Consider the following 18,184-nt stretch of genomic DNA (forward strand, 5'->3'; position numbering starts at 1 on the left):
TGGTGGGAGGGGGGGAGGGGAAAGGCGAGGAAAGATGATCGGGTGCGGGTCATCGGGGGCATTTGAAAAGCGCATGCACGAAGAGAGAGAGAATGTAATACGTTTAATTGAACAGGCACGAGGCTCGATGTTATCCGGGCACGAAAGGTCGATGAAGTTCGGACTCGATGCACGAAAGAAGAATTAATCCCCGGCCGTAAAGTTTCCCATTCCCGTTGAACACAGGCCCCCGTGGACGATAAACTTCCCCTGTGAATCGCAATTATATGGCGCCTACGTGCTCTCGCCCATAATATATGTATTTTTTTTTTCTCTCTCTTTTTTTTTTCCTCCTTCAACGTCAAATTCGTCGGTCGTAAACGGAATTACCTTGGCGATAGAAAAACTCCTCGTACGAGGTATGGGCGAGGGAGGGAGAGAGGGAGAGAAAGAGAGGAAAAAGGAACGATCGAGGTTGGTCCCGAAGAAAAATTACCCGAGTTGCGGGCGAAAGAGGAGGAGGGAGAGAGGGAGGGAGGGAGAGAGAGAGAGAGAGAGAGAAAAAGACGATTCGACTTAATCCTCGTACGCACTTACGCGGAAACGTGGCGTGAAAACCATCGTGGCTGGATCAGCTTCCTTCTGGAATATAATGCCGGTGAAATGGTCGCTTTAGTATGATATACGTATCACTTACGCGGGGCGATAATGAAAAGATTTGCTGCCTCTTTATGACTTCCGTGGCTGCTACTCTCTCTCTCTCTCTCTCTCTCTCTCTCTCTCCCCAATCTCTCCCTCCTCTCGTTTTCCTCCGATTATTTCTCTCGTGCCGCGTCGCTATCGCTTTCGTTGCACTCGCACGACTTCCTATTAATTTTTCATTACCCATTACTCGTCCGACGAAATTAACCGTCTCCGCTCCCTTCGACAGACAGACAGGTCTGAGCTACAATATTTTATTCGTATCGAAAGGAATTGATATCGATGCATCGAGTTCCGTTTCGTTTCGTTCGATATTTTTCGAGATGTTTGGTGAGAATGTTCCTCGGATGCGAGAGATTCCTCGATCAGAAATCGATCGATCGACGGAGGCGAGAAACGGAGGTTTGGGAAGCAAAGGGCGAACGAACGGGGAAAAGTGTTTTCACGGTTTCACGGCGCGCCATTATTTCCCAGCGCACGTTAAATCATACTTAGACCGTTCGAGCTTGTTGCCCTCCTCGAACGGTGTTCTCCGCGCCTTTATCTTCCACTCTATTTTCCACAGACGGCTTTTACTCTCGAGGCAGCGGTAACGAGGCGACGGGCAGGGCATCGAGTCGACGAAAAATTGGATTCCTGAAATTTCGAGGCTGGAATTTTTTAATACGCGCCTCTCGCAAATGTTACGTCTCTCCCGCCCCTGCTTCCCGCTCTCCTTCTTCGAGAGACTTCAAAGAGGTCGCTTTTTCGAGCCGGGAATTTTCGTTCGGCTCGTTCACAGGCTCAAAGAGAAAGTGGGGCTTGGCTGATATTTCCACACGTGTACGCGCACGTACGTGCAGTTTTCGCGCAGTTTAATCGAACCCGGCTTTCCCATCCTCGCCCGTCCGAACCGGTTTCGGAAGGAAACGAGGCGTGTTAATGATAATGATAATAATAATAATAATAATAATAATAATAATAATAATAATATTCGAGTCGAGCTTATAACCTCGTAAACTATTTGCCGTATTTCAGAAAGGCGCGCGTCGCGCGGTGAATTCATCAGGCGAGCGAGAGAGAGAGAGAGAGAGAGAGAGAGAGAGAGAGAGAGAGAGAGAGAGAGAGAGAGAGAGGTCTCCCCTGACAGCGGCCGACATCGGCAAACATCATTTAGCACTCTCGCCCACGCGAATTCCCCGAGTATTCGAATCCAGCGAGTATCGTTGCCTAAAATCGCGTCGCGCGGAGTCAAGGTGGAGGCCGTGAATAAACAAGGACGGGAAGGATGGAAATCATTTATTAATTCGTGTCGTCGGGGCGAGGTGAGGGAAACGAATCGTGGAAAAAATTCCCACGTTAAAAGCTCGAACGAGATATCGAACGTTTTTCCTCCTCCTCCTCCTCCTCCTCCTCCTCCCCTCCCCTCCCCCCGATCAATTTAAACGGCGTCCTTACGACGTGAGTGATAGGTTCACGCGCGACCACGCGCTTCTATCCTCGCCCTCTTCTCCCTTTTTCCCTCGCCAGATTTTATTTATCGCCCGCGATACCGCGTCGCGTCGACGACAACGACGACGACAACGACGACGTCGAGGTAAATTCGCCGCCGCGCGCTCCTCCAAGCGGATCGCGGCGACGAAAATAAAGCGAGCGCGGCACGCCGCGCTCGAACGACACCTTCGTTTTGTCGCCGGATTCTCCGGAGGCCGAGTGGAGGAGGGAGGGGTGAAAGGTCCGGACACGGTTGAACGACTCGCTACGACGGGGCTGTTTGTCGCGCGCCAACCGAACCGAGCCTCCGCGACCTTTAATCACCACCCTTTTTTCTTCAACTCGCGAATCTTTCCCGCATCTTTCTCTCCGAAAATTCGAGTCGAATCCTGGGGCCGGTCCCAACACGGAAACTACGTTTCGAATCGTATTGGCTCGTCTCCAAAACTGCGTAACTCACACTGTACTGCTCCGAGAGCGGCTAAATATCCGCGTGGGAGAGGAGGGGCGAGAATAAGTGGAAGATTTAATTCGTTCGTTCGTCTCGATGATAATATCGGCGCGTCACCTGCACGCGCGGTTACACGCGCGCGCACACGCACACGTGCACGGGAGATATGGGTAGGACGCGTGGTGGATGGGCCTCGAAACGATCGATCGGGTTCTCCTGAATCATGCGGGTGTCTGGCGCGAGCCACGCGGAATATTTCACCGCGGTCGTTCGCCAGGACGAAGAGCGAAAGAGCGCCACTTAGGTGGGGGGTAATATACGTCGCCGAGGGCGGTAACTGTCCCCGTATATTATGTCCCGCGTGTCCACGGGGACGTTACATTCCACCCGGCTGTATCCATGGTAAACAATGTTCCCAGAGTCGTACACCTAAACGATTCCTCGTGTCTGCAGTTATTTTGGCAATTAATCGCTCGCCCCTCCTTTCCTCTTCGTTGAAATATCGCGTTTCTTCCCTCTCTCCCCACTTTTTCGCCCCTCCTCCTCTTTGCCCTTACCGTTTCGCTCCGCGGATCAAACGGCGAGAAGACTTCGAACGAGTCGAGTTTTACACCGATTTTTACACTCGTCTTCAAATTGCAGTTGCTGCTGCTGCTGCTGCTGTTATTAATTCTCTCCTTCGTTTCTCTCCGAGAGATCTTCGATTCGATTGTTCGCGCATATTAGCAGAACGATCGATCTCGAACGATCTCGATGACAGAGGAGCAAACGTATTTTTATGCCTCGTCGTTATACTCGACGTCGCTTCGTTTTCTCTCGTATTAAAGGAGAATTAAACAGGAGCCGGGTGGGGAATGATGGAGAAGGGCGCGTATGAAAAATCACCGTCTGACTGCGCGCGGGGAAAGGATATTACGGGGGCGGGGGATCGTTTCGTTCTTTCTGCCTGAATCGTAAATCTTCCTCGTCTCCCTCTTGCCAATCTTGCCCGGAGTTCACCAAGTTTACTCTCGTCGCTCGTTTACAGGACCAAATTTTCTACACGTTACGCCTGTACGTTAAACGTTTTCGCTCTCGCGTGCGTTCCTCCTCTTCTTCCCCCTCCTCGCGTTTCGCGTTTCATCGCGAAAGTCGGTGAATCGAAAATCGATCCAGCCCAGTTTTATCGATACTTTTATCGATTGGGGCGTCCCCAGCGGAGAAGAGGATCAAGTTCCATCCATCCGGGCAACGAACCACCTCGACGTACGACTCCTCCAAATTTTACGGCTATTCCACGTGTCGTTTTCCATATTCCCCTCGTTATTAAATTCCCCTCGTCTCGACGCGGAAATCGCCTCCCCTCCCTCCTCCCTCCCCCCCCTGATTAATATTTAAAATTTCAAACGATCCTCTTGCACGATCAATCTTGCTCGAGAGTCGTCGCCACCCTGGCTGTTCGTCGTCTCGTCGATAAAACGATACCCGCGATAAACCTTTCGAAGCCAATTAGGGGCTAATTGATTTTAAGTGTAAATCTATGAGCTCGGCCGCGGGATTGCGGTTAAGACGGGGGGAGGGGAACCTCGAGGATCTCTGCCAACCAGCCAGTTGTTCCCGATAAATTTACGATGACTGAACCTCCTCCAATCCCTTCCCCCCCCCCTCTCTCTCTCTTTTACGCTTTTCTTACGCTCTCCCGTTTCCTTCTCCCGTTTTCAAGCGTTAATGAGACCCGATCGCGTCGCGCCATCCGTCTCTCCGCGATTCCTTTTGTCTCGTGGACATCCTTTCTTTGTGTTCCCCCTTTTCCGTGTCCGCTACGCGTTATTATTAAACGTTTCTTAATCTTGAGAATCGTTCGAGAATCGGGAAGGGAGAGTGGAAAATGGAATGCAATTTCAATGCAAGTCACTTTATTGTTTCGAATCACGAGGTGCGTACAAGTGTGTTAGGTGCGTGTAAATACGTTATTACTATATATATGTATATATGGTCGAGGAGATAATGGTTCATCGTTGAATCGAATCGAGGAGGGGCGATTACATCTGAGTGAAATTATTCGACGCGCGATCTTTTCGATGTCCCTTCACTACGAAGGAAATAAACAAATGGTAATAAAAAGGTTGGAAAGAAAGAGCGGTATCCTTTGATCCTATACTTACTGCATCCTAAATAAGGAACGCAGACGTCTCCTTTCGTACAATCGCTGTCCTTCTTGCAAATTTCATGCGTTTCCCGTTTGCGCCTGGTGTCCGGGATCTGCAGCGTGACCACGTCCGACTCGTCCTGTCGAGCAGAATCTCGAAAGGAATTCGTCACCCAGACTATCTTTTAAATGTTATTAAACAAACATTCTTCCAGACTTATTTCGCGCTTGATTTCGTTCGAAATTTTACACTCGACTGTTCTCAGCGAGTTGAACCGTAACGAAAGGGTTAACAAAGTATATTTTTCTCGCTATTTTCACTTCTCTTCCCGAGAAGGGAAACATTTCTCAAACCAGGGGTGGCTATTCGCTACGAACGGATCGAATCGAAAGCTTCTCTTTTTACTCACTGACTCTCCACTGCGATCTCCTAAGCGGATCACGTGAACCTCTGGCTCGTCCTGCGGGCGAAGGACCAAGGACGATTAGAACATGATCGCGATTTACCAGAAACGATTGGACTACTCGCTTGTCGGGCAGGGCAAGCTCGTATCTTCGTACCTTGTCGTCCTTCACGATGCATCGAGTCGCCGAAACGACGTACACGAACAGCAGGATCAGAAACAGTCGGCTCATCCTTCGATCGTTCTCGTTCACTGTCAAACACTTTTCTTCGTCTCTTCTCGTAATTCCCTCTTATATACACGATCGATGCGTCATCCTCGCTCGTAAACCTAGTTCCATATTCTGGAATATACCAAATTATCACGTAGGAAACAAATTGAACCGTGTCTCCTTGTCCGAAGAATCGTTAAAAATGGGATTTTCGCGGAGAGAGGATAGCGATGGACGACGGCGATAAAGCATTTTCGCAATCTTTATCTAAATTGGAAACACGGTGAGAACGGCCGGTGAGAAACGGGCCGCGTTTCACGACCCGTTTACGATCGAGGAGAAACGAGTTTGTGCAATTGCGGGGGGGACAGATTCGTGACGACCCGTGTTCGCGATTACGCTCGCAAAACGAATTCGTATGTAATACGTCGAGGGGTAGGGAAGGGAGAGGCTTGCGTTTCGCCCTTCGAGGAGCGTGTAATTTCCGTTATCGTTTCGACGATGCGGTTATTTCGAGCCCATTAGCAATAGGTCGGTTTACGTGACGCTAATGGAGTTAATTAAAAACTCGTTCGCCGCCGTTAAATATTTTATCACACGAGCTCTCGAGCTTTATTTATATACGATAACGTCGCGTATTCTTCCCAATCGTTCCCGCTTATTCTAATATTATCATCGATTATTATTCCTCTTCCTTTCGCCCGTCCTCGAATCATCGACGCTTCCTCCAACGAAAAGAGAAAAATATTATTCGCTCCTCGCCGTGGACGATTTTGTCCGGTTTGTCCACGAGTTATCCATAAGCTGCCTCTCCGAGAGGCGAAAGACGGCCGCGTTTGCATAGAGTTTGCGGCCAAAGTTGCGGCCGGAACTCCTTTGTCCGCTTTGATTACCAAACACCCTGGTCATTAGCTCGGCAAATAGACAAGTTGGCGTTAACGAAGGATGCGCATGGGATAGGATATACGACTTCGTGCCACTTCGTCCGTTTGGAATTCGAGAAACCTCTCTCTCTTTCTCTCGGTGTTAAAAAGAACCGCGTGGGACGAAACGCAGCTAAGGGTGATTCGTCAAATCTGAGAGACGTTTGGCGTTTCTTCGCCAAGAAGAGAGAGAGAGAGAGTTCGTATTTAAAGTGAGTAAGGAGGTGGGACGCGATTAGACGCGATTTCAACGGCATGCTTGGTCGTAACTAAAAGCGTCGTAAGGTCGACGAAAGGGTTGGCGGAACGCGAACTCGACGGTAAACTCGCGCGAAGAGAAAAAAGAACGGAGGATGGTTGGTTGGAAACGGCGCGAGGAACGGGCGAAACGACGCTTAGCGATACAACTGGTTAAACGGTTGGCTCGGTGTCGGACACGGTTGAAAATAAAATGGAGAGGAAAAGGCGTCGAATTCACCGAGATCGTTCCTCAGTCCCCCGTATATTTAGATCGTGACTGTACGCCCTCTCTTTCTTTCTCTCTTCCTCACCTATCCATCCCTTTCCACAGTGATTTTCGCGCATTTGTTAATGTAGTCCCGCTCTCTCTCTCTCTCTCTCGACAAAAATCCTCTTCCCCTGAATCTACGCATAAAATAAAATTGGACGCGGTCGATCGGTTTAACGCGGTCGGATTAACGTTTCATCGTGAACTTTGTTCGAGTCGTGATCGAAACGCGAGCGAACAACCCGGTGAATTTCAGAATTTCGGTAATCCGTTTCCCGGGCGGGAGAGGGATTATAAGTTAAAATTTTACAGACTGATTACCAGTGGCGGAAGGCCTGTAGGAAATTATTTAATATCGATACCCGGTTTCGTGGGGATGGGGGAGAGGGGGAGGAAAGGGGGGAGGGGGGAGGAGAGGGGTCTATTATTTGATATTGATTTCGTTGGAAAGCGCGGTGTGCACACACAGGCGAGGTGTGCACGCGATTCGAATCGTGGGAAAGCGGCTTAATTGGAACGATTATCCTCCCCAGTCAAAGAGATAGCGACCAGCATTTCACGATGCACTTACGTAACGATTAAACCGCGTGCACAGGATACGTTCGGGGCACATCGTTAACGATGAAACTAATGCGGGACGGAGATTGGGTGGCTGGCGTGTGGCGGTGGTCGATAGATAGAGGGGGGGGGGTGGGATTCCCCCTCGTCCGTGGTCCGCCAAACTCCTCCGCCCGGTTCCTTCCCATTTACGCCCGATATCTCGTCGCTCTAATAGGCCCGGTTCCCGGCCTCTCCTCCCTTCACGCCTTTATCGATACATTCGTATCGAAAGATACGGCCCGTAATCGTTCTTAATCTAGTATTATCCGTGCTGTTAAATGGGATTAAAGCCTGTCCTCCCCCTCCACGGTATAATTGATATCGACTCTTTCTTTCGCGAGGAAGAAACTGCGCTCGATTATTATCAACCGTGCGAGCTAGCTGTGCGGGTCGTTAAATATACAACCGTTTTTTTTAAATACCGGTTTCTCGAGCGAACTAAGGTAAGAGAGAGGCTAAACTTGTTGCGCGTTGGAGGAACGTTGACAGCTCTGATTCCTATTAAAACGTTGCATCGATGTGGAACGTCGAAGGGGCTATAATACGTCTTCCTCCATCGTCGCTTCTCGAGCAAAACAAACTGGCACCGTTCAACCGTGGAACACCCTTGCTGCTCGCCAGATATAGACTAATTTGGACAAGCGCGTCACGTCTCCAGGGAGCAATGAGGGAGAGAGGCGGATCTTCTCAGAACCGTTTCTCGATGCGCAACACCATCGAATCCTGTCCATTTGTTCGACCAGCCCGCGGAGACGAGTCGCGAAACTCGCAATTTCGCGCGAAACGAAACGAAACGAAGTCCCCGCGTTAATTATCGAGGAGTGGTTTCGTAATAACGTGGCGGGTAAGAGAAGATAAGAGAATATCGAAAGATACAGCATCGTTTCTGAAAAGGTAGTCGGAGAGTGCGTTGGTGAGCCATCATTGGTGATCGAGCATTGTGTTGAAACCGCGGTGGTAGTTGTCGGAAGCGACCATAAATACACGCATGTTTTACGTAGGAAACGCGTGTGGCAGTGTCGGTTGGCGACTTAATCTGGTGAGGGTATCTAGGCCGAGGTATATACCCCGCGTATAACGCCGTTGTACACTCGGTTGTAGATTTACGAGTCGATTCGGGTTTCGTGCTTTTAGATCCTTTACCCCTCTTTCCTTCGTCCACTTTCCGGATATATCCGGATCGTTGTTTAATATCCCCGATGCAACCGATACCCGCGATGCATTTGCGTAATTGAGCGCGCGTTTGCATTTTATCCGTCGATTTTTCGCGAACCGCTCAGACGTCCGACACCGGCGTTTCCGACCTCGCGCTATTCCTCGCGTATAAATAAGCAATAGCCGACTCCCGTAATTCCGAGTAATCGCGGAAATGGGTACTCGAAAATTCGATAATCGATCCAGCTATGGACAGAGAGAGTCGTTTTTTACGAGTTTGACGAGATAAAAGATCGGTTTTAACGCGATACTCGAGTAAAGTAGGCGGAAAGTTTCTCGATATCGCGCAACTTTTCGCGCTATTCCACCTGAATAAGCAATAGCCGACCCCCGTAATTCCGAGTAATCGCGGAAATGGGTCCTCGAAAATTCGATAGTCGATCGAGCTATGGACGGAGAGAGTCGTTTTTTACGGGTTTGACGAGATAAAAGATCGGTTTTAACGCGATACTCGAGTAAAGTAGGCCGAAAGTTTCTCGACGACTTCTCGCGATTTTTCGAGATAAGCGCGGAAAGGGATGGAAGAGGGCGAGGTCGATAGTCACGTGGTCGAAAACCCGCGTTCACACACGCTGTCGATTCTCGCGGTTACTTGGGAAAGTTTGGCAGCGAGGGTAACGCATGGAATACTCCCCGAGAACACGATACTCCACTCGAAGGATCCGATGCGACCTCTCTCTGAATTGCCGACAGTTATACACAGATGAATGGAGGGAGGAGAGAAGCGCCTCAAAGCCAACCGATATATTCACGATCGTGTGCAGCATTTCTCGGCGTCGAGAATCCGCGCAAGGATCCCGAAAAGACGTGGCCGAGCAGCTACGATTCTCTTCTCTTCCTCTTTTTTTTTTTCCATCAATATTAACGGTGACTCTCCGGCTCTCCATTTTGATTTTTTAAAAATATCGCTTCGGGAATAGATTGCCAAGCTTTTTACGTATAATCTTATAAAGCGTAGAATAATATATTGTCGTGGAAATAGAAATATTATTTTCCAAGTTTTTGAATTTTGTAAGTATGGAATACGGCGATGAAATTAGTTCGAGCGAAGATGAGTTCGATTTTTCGTTTTATTAAACAATTCATTGAGAGAAATTGAGGAGAGAGAAGGAAAATAGCGATAAAAATAGTACAAGAGGATGAGGAATAATAAGAATAATAGACGTGGTGAACGTGAGTGCACGTTATCGGGATTGTAAGGTTTGCTCTCGATGAAATAAGAAAGGTGAAAAACATGGAACGATATTTTATCGCGATACTTGCCCTGACAAAATTACCGAGAAATTACATCTTGGCAATTATTATTATTATTATTATTAAAATGTCGCAACGATATAGAGTTTAATACTCAACTTTATTCTCTTTCATTATACGCAAAGATACGTAGAGTATTAAGATATAAAAGTTTTACGCGTTAATTTGCGCGTGAAATCATTACTAAGTCAACTTCACCGAAATTCGCCGAACCGTTGTTGGTTCGATCGAGCGAAAAAGGCCTAGTCGAGTTAGGCAAAGGGGTTAAACGAACGATCCCCAGATTTTTATCCCTTCGACCACAAATCTCAAAAAATGTCCAACGCGATCCCAATGTCGCGTAGATACCTTTCGATTTATCTGTACGAAGCAGAGAACCGTTCCTCGTGGGGGGAGAGGGCGAGGATCCTCCTCGTTGATCCTCGTCATTTTTCCTCTCACCCCTCCCTCCCGAGGCCGTTTTCGAGTTAACGTCGTTCGATGGCCCTTTCTTTCTTAATTGGACCGCGTATTAATCCCCTTCGAGTATCCCTCCGGCCACGACGATTTATTCGGGAAACGGTGGTTGGTCCCCGGCAAAAGAGGGAGATAAGCAAGACGGAGGAAAGTAACGCGGAGGAAAGGGCCGCGGAGGATTACGCGGACTTAACTGGACGGACAGCGTCGGCCGTGAGGGAACGTCTCTTGACGTTTTATCGCGACACGCGTTGCCTGCTCTTCCCTTCTCTCCCGTCCACCGATCGGATTAAACGACGTCACGTGGGAATTATTCGCGACGCGCGTTAAATATGATAGCGCGGACAAAGGGAGGAAGGAAGGAAGGAAGGAAGGAACGCGTCGGTTTTTGCCGCGACAACATCTGGAAATTCGTCGACGATCGTGGAAGTTTTAATGCGCGTGATAATTGATAATTATTCGACAGAAATAAGCGAAGAGGCGCATCGCGTGACCGGAGTCGAGAAATTGGCGCGCGGGCCCCCCTCTCTCTGCCCCTCCTCCCTTTGTATCGACGGAAAATATTCGAATATAATTAACGCCCGCGACACCTTGACGTTTTATCCGTTTCCGGCCTGTTCTCGTCACGGTTAATTAATAATAAGCGTTTAATTAAGCGAAATGGATGAGCGCTTTCGCTGATTGCGTTCGCATTATCAACGGCTGTGTGTGCACGCGGCCATTTATAATATTATACCGTATACTGGGTGTGTCCGATTAACGATCTCTCTTAACGTTGAAATTTCATCGAACGAAACTTTCGAAACGTCGTCGAGATCTCGTTCGTTCTTTTCCAAAAAAAAAAAAAAAAAAAAGAAAACTTTGCTAACTTTTCAATCGCAAATAACAAGTTCTTCCCGTAGCGCGAATAAAACGCCATAGATAAAACGCCACGAAAAATCGAAGGACGAAAGATGAGGCCGATTTCCCTCGATTCACCTGTTATGCATCGGGTCGGCGTGCGTCCATTTGCGGCGCGTTTTCATGGCGGTCCGTTCCTCGACAATTCGGCCGGCGCGGTCCGTGTCACTGTCACAATGCAATCCACCGTTGAAACATATCGTTCAATTATTCCTAAACTAATATTTATCACCCGGGTGGCGGGCCGGTGGCGCGCATTTATCGCGGCCTCGCTCCGTATCGCGCTTCTGTCGCGAGCACCACCTCTCTCCCTCTCTCTCTCGCGTCCTCTGAAATATGAACGAGAAACGTTACGACCTTGCCAGATTTTACGAGCCCCCACGTAATTCCACGCGACGTTGTATACATACTATGGTATACTATAGTATATATTTATATACACAGGAATACACAGTAAGGGAATTATAGAACGTTTCTCTTCGGAGTGGAAGAAAAGAACAATGGGATCGTGGAAGTGGATCGTTTTTCGGGGCGTTGAGCGACGATACCCGAGGGCAAACGTCTCGGCGACGAAGCTACCACCGGTATCCGTCTTAATTTTCGAACGTGGTTCGTAAATAAGTTTGCGCACAAGTGGATCGCCACCCTTCTAGGATCTTCTAGGGAAGGGGGGGGCTAGGAGGGAGTGGCGCGTCTAACTGAATTATGGGAATTAGCGAGACGGTGATTTTGGCAGGGGCGTCGAAGATTAATGGAAGGAGCGAAGGCAACGATTGAAATCGTTTCGTTCCCTCGTCAACAAGTTGCTCTTCCTTCAAGATTTTGCCTCCTCCATTGCCCTCCTCCTTCGATTCGTAATTGTCTTCGTTATTGTCCATCGCGGTGGATCGGTCGAGCTTGTTCCGTGTTTGAGAATTATCGGCCAGGGTTCACCGGTCGGTAAGATAAGCAACGTGGGATTTGGGGGCGGGCATCTCGATAATGAGATCGACGATTTTTCTTGGCTTTCGTTGTCGCGATAAAGGGAACTGATCGGAGGAGGAGGGGTTTTAATAAACGACGCGTGTCCCGCGGGTTCGTGCGGACTCGTGATTTCGATCGCGCGATTACGATCGAATTTCGCTCGTCCTTTCCACTCTCGACCACGGGCTCGAGCACGATAATTAATAAACAAACTCATAGATATGCGATAGAGAGGGGAGAGCGAGCAGGTCGCGTGAGACGTTACGATGCGGGGTCCGTTATCCCCGCTTATCGACGATTAGAAACGCGAATGGCCGCCTTTACCTTTCCCCTCCTTTCTCCTTTTTTTCGAGCCTTCTCACCTCCCCCCACCACGACTTTGCTCTCTGTTCGATGGGCCGTCCTTTTTATTTCCGTTTCGAATCGGAAGAGCGACACCACTTAAGGGATGAAAAAGATTTTAACGGGGAAAGTAAGGAGAGACGGAAAAAGTGGTGGATGGCTTGGATGGGGTGGGATGGAATTCGCGGTAAAAGTCTAGTTGTATCGGATAAAAACAAGGGTGAGTTACGAGCGAGGGGTGCGTCGGCCGATTCGATCTCCGTGCCCTCCTCGTCGAGTGGATAATTCGAGCGATACATTTGAATTTCCCGCCATTACCCCAACCCCTTCTCTTCTATCGCGCCTTCTCTTATTTTTCCCTCCCCATGCCCTTCCTGGGAGAGGGAGGTGGGTCATTAGAAATTTCCATTAGCTAATTACCGGGTCGACGGTTAGCCGCCTCCGTGTTTTTTTGCGTTTTTCACCCCTTCTTCTCTCCTCTCTCGATGCTTCCCGAAATTAGATTTCTTCGCGCGGCCTTCTCCTCTGCGAGAAGCAAGAAACGTTTCGACAAGGTCAGGCCGATTAAAACTCAATTAACGGGAGGGGCGAGTGGAGGAGGGTATTTATCGCGGAACTCGACTCGAAAGATCTTATCTGCTTACGTGTATATATATATCTTCGTTCGTGGCAATCGTGGAGTAAACTTGGAGCCAACTTACGAACCGCGATTCGTGAGAATTCTCGCGGTTATCGCGACCATATACGAATCCCGAGAGGGAGGGAGGGAGGCCAGGTTTTATCATTTACACCGTAATTAACGCGTGGCCGACAATTAGCCGCGATTAGAGCGAAATCGCGTGGAATAAATTACAGGCGAGGAATCGAGAGACGGAAGTTCGTGCTACGAGTTACTCGTCCTCCCTCCTCCCCGATATAATTCATCCTCACCTGCCCTTCGCCCATCTCTCCCCCATCCTCAGCGATCGTAACCTCGATTATTATTATTTCTCTAATCGTTCCCTCCTCCTCGTTCTCTGTTTCAGGTGAGTGGGACAATTGGCACTCGAACTCCTCGTCGTCGTCGTCGTCGTCGTCGTCGTCGTCGTCGAATCGTCCTTTTTTCCTTCCTCGATTCGTCGGCAAAAACGACCACCACGCCACGTGATTCCGGATCGAGACCAATTGGCGAGCAGTCCTAATTGATTCTCCACGGTCTCGAAAATCCTTAGGATTCCTCGCGTTTCGAGGCGTTTTAGAAACGAGGCTTCGGCGTCGTTTCGAGGTATTTCGGTGGTCAGCCCTGTTCGAGGGAAAAATAAAAGGAGGGGGTAAGAAGGGGGATCGGTAACAGCGAGGGGCTAAGTGGGTAATGTAATGGGTCTCGGTTAACGCGAAAGCCTGCGAAAAACTGTCGGAGGGCGGCGGCGACGACGACGGAATTCTAGCTATTTCCTACGGATTGTCTCGGGGAACGTATTTTTCGAGGGAGCGAGCTCGATCTGCCGATTTCCAGTAATCTTATTTACAGTATATTTCGTCGACGACGAGGGAGGAACTCGCGTTAAACGATGGAGCCAAAAAAGAAAGAGAAAAAAAGGGGAGGGGAAAAAAAAAAAAAGAAAAAAGTTAAATTCGTGCGAATCCCGTTGAAAAATTGACGATCCTTTTTTCCGTTCCGATACGAAACTCGCCCGCACGGGTATAAAAGTTTCACAGGTCAAGTTCAATTTCTAGCTGGGTATCCCAAAGGGCGCGTAGATGGCGCGACGTTTCGTGCTCGTTGCACGTATATATACACCCATCGTGCACACCATGGTTTCGGCGTAAACGAAATCGCCACGAGGGTTGTAAATGACCGTATCTCGTTCGCCTACGCTCGTTAAATTATTTTTCTTTCTCCCTTTTTTCCCCCTCCCCTCCGTTTTACCACCCTGCACGAGTATTTTTTTGTATCGAATCCTCCTCAAACTCGCGTATTTCAAACTCAGCGTATCGGCGCACAATGCCGCGCGAGAAGCCGCCCGTTAGGCCCTAGGCTGAGTTATAGCGCAAAGTTTTCGGCCGTGGCGCAATTGGAGGAAAACAAAGTTTTTGGGGAGGCGCCGCTGTTGGATCGTTTATACCTCCTCGCCCCAGTTTACGGTGGTTTAATTATCGGGTGTAAATCAAGTCTGGCCGGAGAGGGACGAAAAGGAGAGAGAGAGAGAGAGAGGGAAAGAGAGTGAGGGTTCGTCGATAAATCTCCGCGACTACTTTGCACCGAAATAACCGAGAGTTGCTGCGGGAACGGCACGAAACTGCCGTTCGAGGATTGACTCGTATCGCTCTCTTCTTAATTAATTTTTGCTAATCCCGATCGAATTCGACGAACCGTCGAATCCAGGGACACCGGTTGTGGAAAAGTTTCGCGGAAAAATCCCGCGGCGTCGAGAAGTTCTTCTCGGCTCGTCGAATGGTAATATTTGCATAAGTAGTCTGCGGGAGGATCGTTAAATCCGGGAATTAGAGAGAGAGTTGATAGATTTAATACGCTCGATGGAGAAATATATATATATATATGTACCGGGAATATTTTTCTCGCGCTGCTTGATCTCGAAAAAAGAAAAAAAAAAGAAAAAAAGAAGAAAAAAAAAGAAATCATCCTTCCCCTTCCCCCCCCCTCCCTTCTTTTTTCCCCTCTTCGTCCACTTTGATCCGTTGTTTAAAGAAGAAACAAGTTATTATATCGAATGTTACGCCCCATCGAGGATCGTTCGATTGAAAAAGCTCGTTTCTCGCACGATCGAAGGGCTTTTCATCAACGAGAAGAAGAAGGGGGAAGGGAAGGGGGGGCTTCTATCGAACGACCAGGCTTTTGAGAATGTCTCTCGTCGAGGAAGAGAGCCGAGCGTTTTCCTTGAGCCGATCTAGCCGAAAAACGAGGGATTTTTGGGAAACACCTAGCTCTCCCGATCCACCTCGGTAACGAAGGACGCAGAGAGGAGAAGAGGGAGGAAAGACGCGCGGAATCTCGAGATTCCTCGGCGAGGGAGAAGGAAGAAGAAGAAGAAGAAGAAGATTCGATGAGAATCGATTTCTCGACTTCTCGCCGGACTTTCGCGCAACGAAATTCGATCGTCATCGAGAAAAGGCTTTTCTCGAGTACCCTTGGATAGGGGCGGGATAGTAGCGAAGAGGGAAGAGGGGTGGCTGTGCTAACGAAGCCACTCCCTCGTCTCTTCAGTGACCCTTGTTTCACTCCACTTTGCGCTCGAAGTTGCTGCTCTTCGTCATGGAAATTACTTCCGCGCGTGATTCTCATGACTGCCCATTTTTTTCTCCAATCTGAAGATTTTTCTCCTCACGAAGATATCTCGAGATCGTCGACTCCCTCGATCGCTCGATATCCGGTATCGAGATATCGGTATATCCTCGTAGCTCGAGGAATATTTTTAAAATATCGAGCCGTCGGCGAAATCGTCGAATCGCGTGGAGAAGTTTTAAGTTTCTCGTGGAGGATGAAGAATCTCCTCCTTTTCCTCCCTCGATACGAGCGAGAATCTCGAGTCGAGGAATTTTTACAGTGGCGAGAGGAGAGGTGATTCCAAGTTCTTTGTCGACGATCCACGGGAGGAGATAAGCCTAAAGACAATAGGGTGCCGGTAGGAAATGACAGCGCACGGAAACTCGGAGATCCAAGACAGATTAAGGGTCGTGAAATCTTTCCCTGGTTCGCAACCTGACTGGCTGCTTTTTCCCTCCCCCTCACGAACGTATTTTATAAACTTGCCGAATCCTCGGGATCGCGGAGAGTGCCTGCTCGAGAGTTCTCGACACACTTGCCGAGGATACGGCAGCGAGATGGAAAAATGGAGGAAGGGACTCGTTCCTCCCCCCCTCCCCCCTCTCTCTTTCTCCTCGTGACACGATAAATCCTTCGGAAGTTGACGGAGGCACGATGCTGATTCCGAGGGGAAAAAAAAAAAAAAAAAAAAAAAAGGAAAAAAGAAGAGAAGAAGAAAGGAGAGAAGAGGTCCACTCGTAGAGATCCTTCCGTAGCTACTTATGCGCGCGGAAACGCTGAATCGTAGCTAAATTAAACGCACCCCTCTCTTTATGTATTTTTCATAAAGTCGCAGAGAAGAAGAAGAAGAAGAAGAAGAAGAAAAAAATATACACGATCGATCTGTCTAAATTTCGAGGAATCACTCGTTGGAGGCTGGCACTCGTATCTCGTTCATAACTCGGCCACGTTGTTAATCACCAACTGCAGCGAGACGACGCGTTAATCCCGCGAAGCAAAGCCGATCTGGAATCTATGCAAATACAATTACCCTCCTCTTTGGCATCGAGCTTCGGCTCGCAGCTCTTGGCATGAAGATCGGTCGGTCCTTATCAGCTCGTTCTTCAGAGTATCCTGCAAACGAGGCGGGATCATCCAGGGGACTATGTTAATGCAATGGGGGAGAGAGAGCCTTATCCCGCGGGATTAGCCGGGTTCGCGGCTCGTTCTTCTCCTTTTTCTTCTTCCCCGCCTTCTTCCCTCCTCGGCGATCGATCGGCCACCAGTTTTCCACCCTCTTACTTATTTTCTAACAATCCACCGCAACCTTGAATAAATTGAAAATCCCGCTAACGAACTCTCCGAATAATCACTCGCTTATCAACCCTGTCTACCTCTGGACAGGGAGGATCTATCAGGGGAGGGGAGAAAACTCGTATCGAGGGAAGAGAAGGATGAGATGCAACGTCGGGTTTTAACAACGTCGAACGCCTCACTCGAGTCCCTTCCTCGCCACGCGAAATTCTTTCTTAATTCTTCTCTTCTGATAATTATAATAATCACGAATTCGCGAATAGTTTCGTTATTGAATTTATCGAGTCGTCCTCGACTCCTCTCGTGGCAAGTAAAATGCAGGCCGTTTCCGCGAACGCAGGATGTTTTCGCAAAGCAACGGTTGTTGGCTCGCGCCAAAAATAATCGCGCCGCGTCTCCTCCCGCGTAAATCCTCGCTCGTAAAAACAAAGTTACGCTGGTTACACTCTACCACCCCTCTCTCCCTCCCCTTATCTGCCTCGTTCCGACCTGGTCATAATTCCGGCGCGGAGATAACGGGGGTTAAAGCGCATCGAAAGCGATGCACACCCACACTTGAGACATCGAGGCCGGATCCTAATCGATGGAAAACCTCGAAACGAGAGTTTTATCGCCAGTTTCCGGAATCGGCGCCCGCTTCCTCGTAAAGAAAATTAACTTTCGCTGCTTAACTTTCTCTCTCGATTCTTTCTTCCTTTTTCTTATTCCCTTATGTCCGTACGAGATCTCGGCTGAGGATAGGGACACAGCCCTGTGTTCTCGGGATCTCGATGAAACGTTAGGTTCGTAATACGATTTGTAAGGGTATATTTAGAGTAGACAGATAGGGTTCTCTACGAGGCGGTCGGGGAACAAGTGGAGGGCGGTTTAAAATAACGGTGGCAACCACCGGTGGCTGGTGGCCCTTGCGCCAAGATTTTTATGACCGTCAAGCGTTCCCTGCTTAGCCGGCAGTTAATGGCGCCAGACGACGTTCCGATGTTTTATCTTTTTTTTATTTATTTATTTACATCCCCCCCCCCGCCCTCTCGTTCGTCTCCACGAGAAAAGAGACGACATTGTCGTTAACCCAACCTAATTGTGGACATTCGCGGCAAGCGTATCTATCCGAGCGAAT

At 48.9% G+C, this 18,184-nt stretch overlaps 2 protein-coding genes across 3 annotated transcripts in view; one reads left to right on the top strand and one right to left on the bottom strand.

Moving 5' to 3' along the window:
• The window catches only part of LOC100863339 (uncharacterized), a 247,090-nt gene that overhangs the window by 112,847 nt on the left and 116,059 nt on the right, over positions 1-18,184 (top strand).
• On the bottom strand, positions 4,484-5,467 carry LOC100863613 (uncharacterized). 2 transcript variants are annotated; one of them, XM_003694657.4, is made up of 4 exons: positions 5,295-5,467; positions 5,144-5,194; positions 4,750-4,873; positions 4,484-4,676 (listed from the first exon to the last, which is right to left on the bottom strand). In XM_003694657.4, the coding sequence occupies exons 1-4, from the start codon at positions 5,367-5,369 to the stop codon at positions 4,627-4,629; spliced, it is 300 nt and encodes a 99-aa protein (XP_003694705.2). In that variant the 5' UTR covers positions 5,370-5,467; the 3' UTR covers positions 4,484-4,626. The 2 variants fall into 2 exon arrangements, with proteins under 2 accessions (XP_003694705.2, XP_031773049.2); XM_031917189.2 differs by lacking the exon at positions 5,144-5,194 and having other exon boundaries at positions 5,295-5,407.

This window comes from Apis florea, unplaced genomic scaffold, assembly GCF_048593485.1.
Source record: "Apis florea isolate Af1SG1 unplaced genomic scaffold, ASM4859348v1 contig_2293_pilon, whole genome shotgun sequence".
In the NCBI taxonomy this organism is placed as follows: Eukaryota; Metazoa; Arthropoda; class Insecta; order Hymenoptera; family Apidae; genus Apis; species Apis florea.

Coding starts and splice junctions, on each gene's coding strand:
- LOC100863613 (XM_003694657.4), bottom strand. CDS start 5,369: ATGAGCCGACTGTTTCTGATCCTGCTGTTCGTGTACGTCGTTTCGGCG. Junction 5,195..5,294: donor GCATCGTGAAGGACGACAAG/GTACGAAGATAC, acceptor CTTCGCCCGCAG/GACGAGCCAGAGGTTCACGT. Junction 4,677..4,749: donor CGTTCCTTATTTAGGATGCA/GTAAGTATAGGA, acceptor TTTCCTTCGTAG/TGAAGGGACATCGAAAAGAT.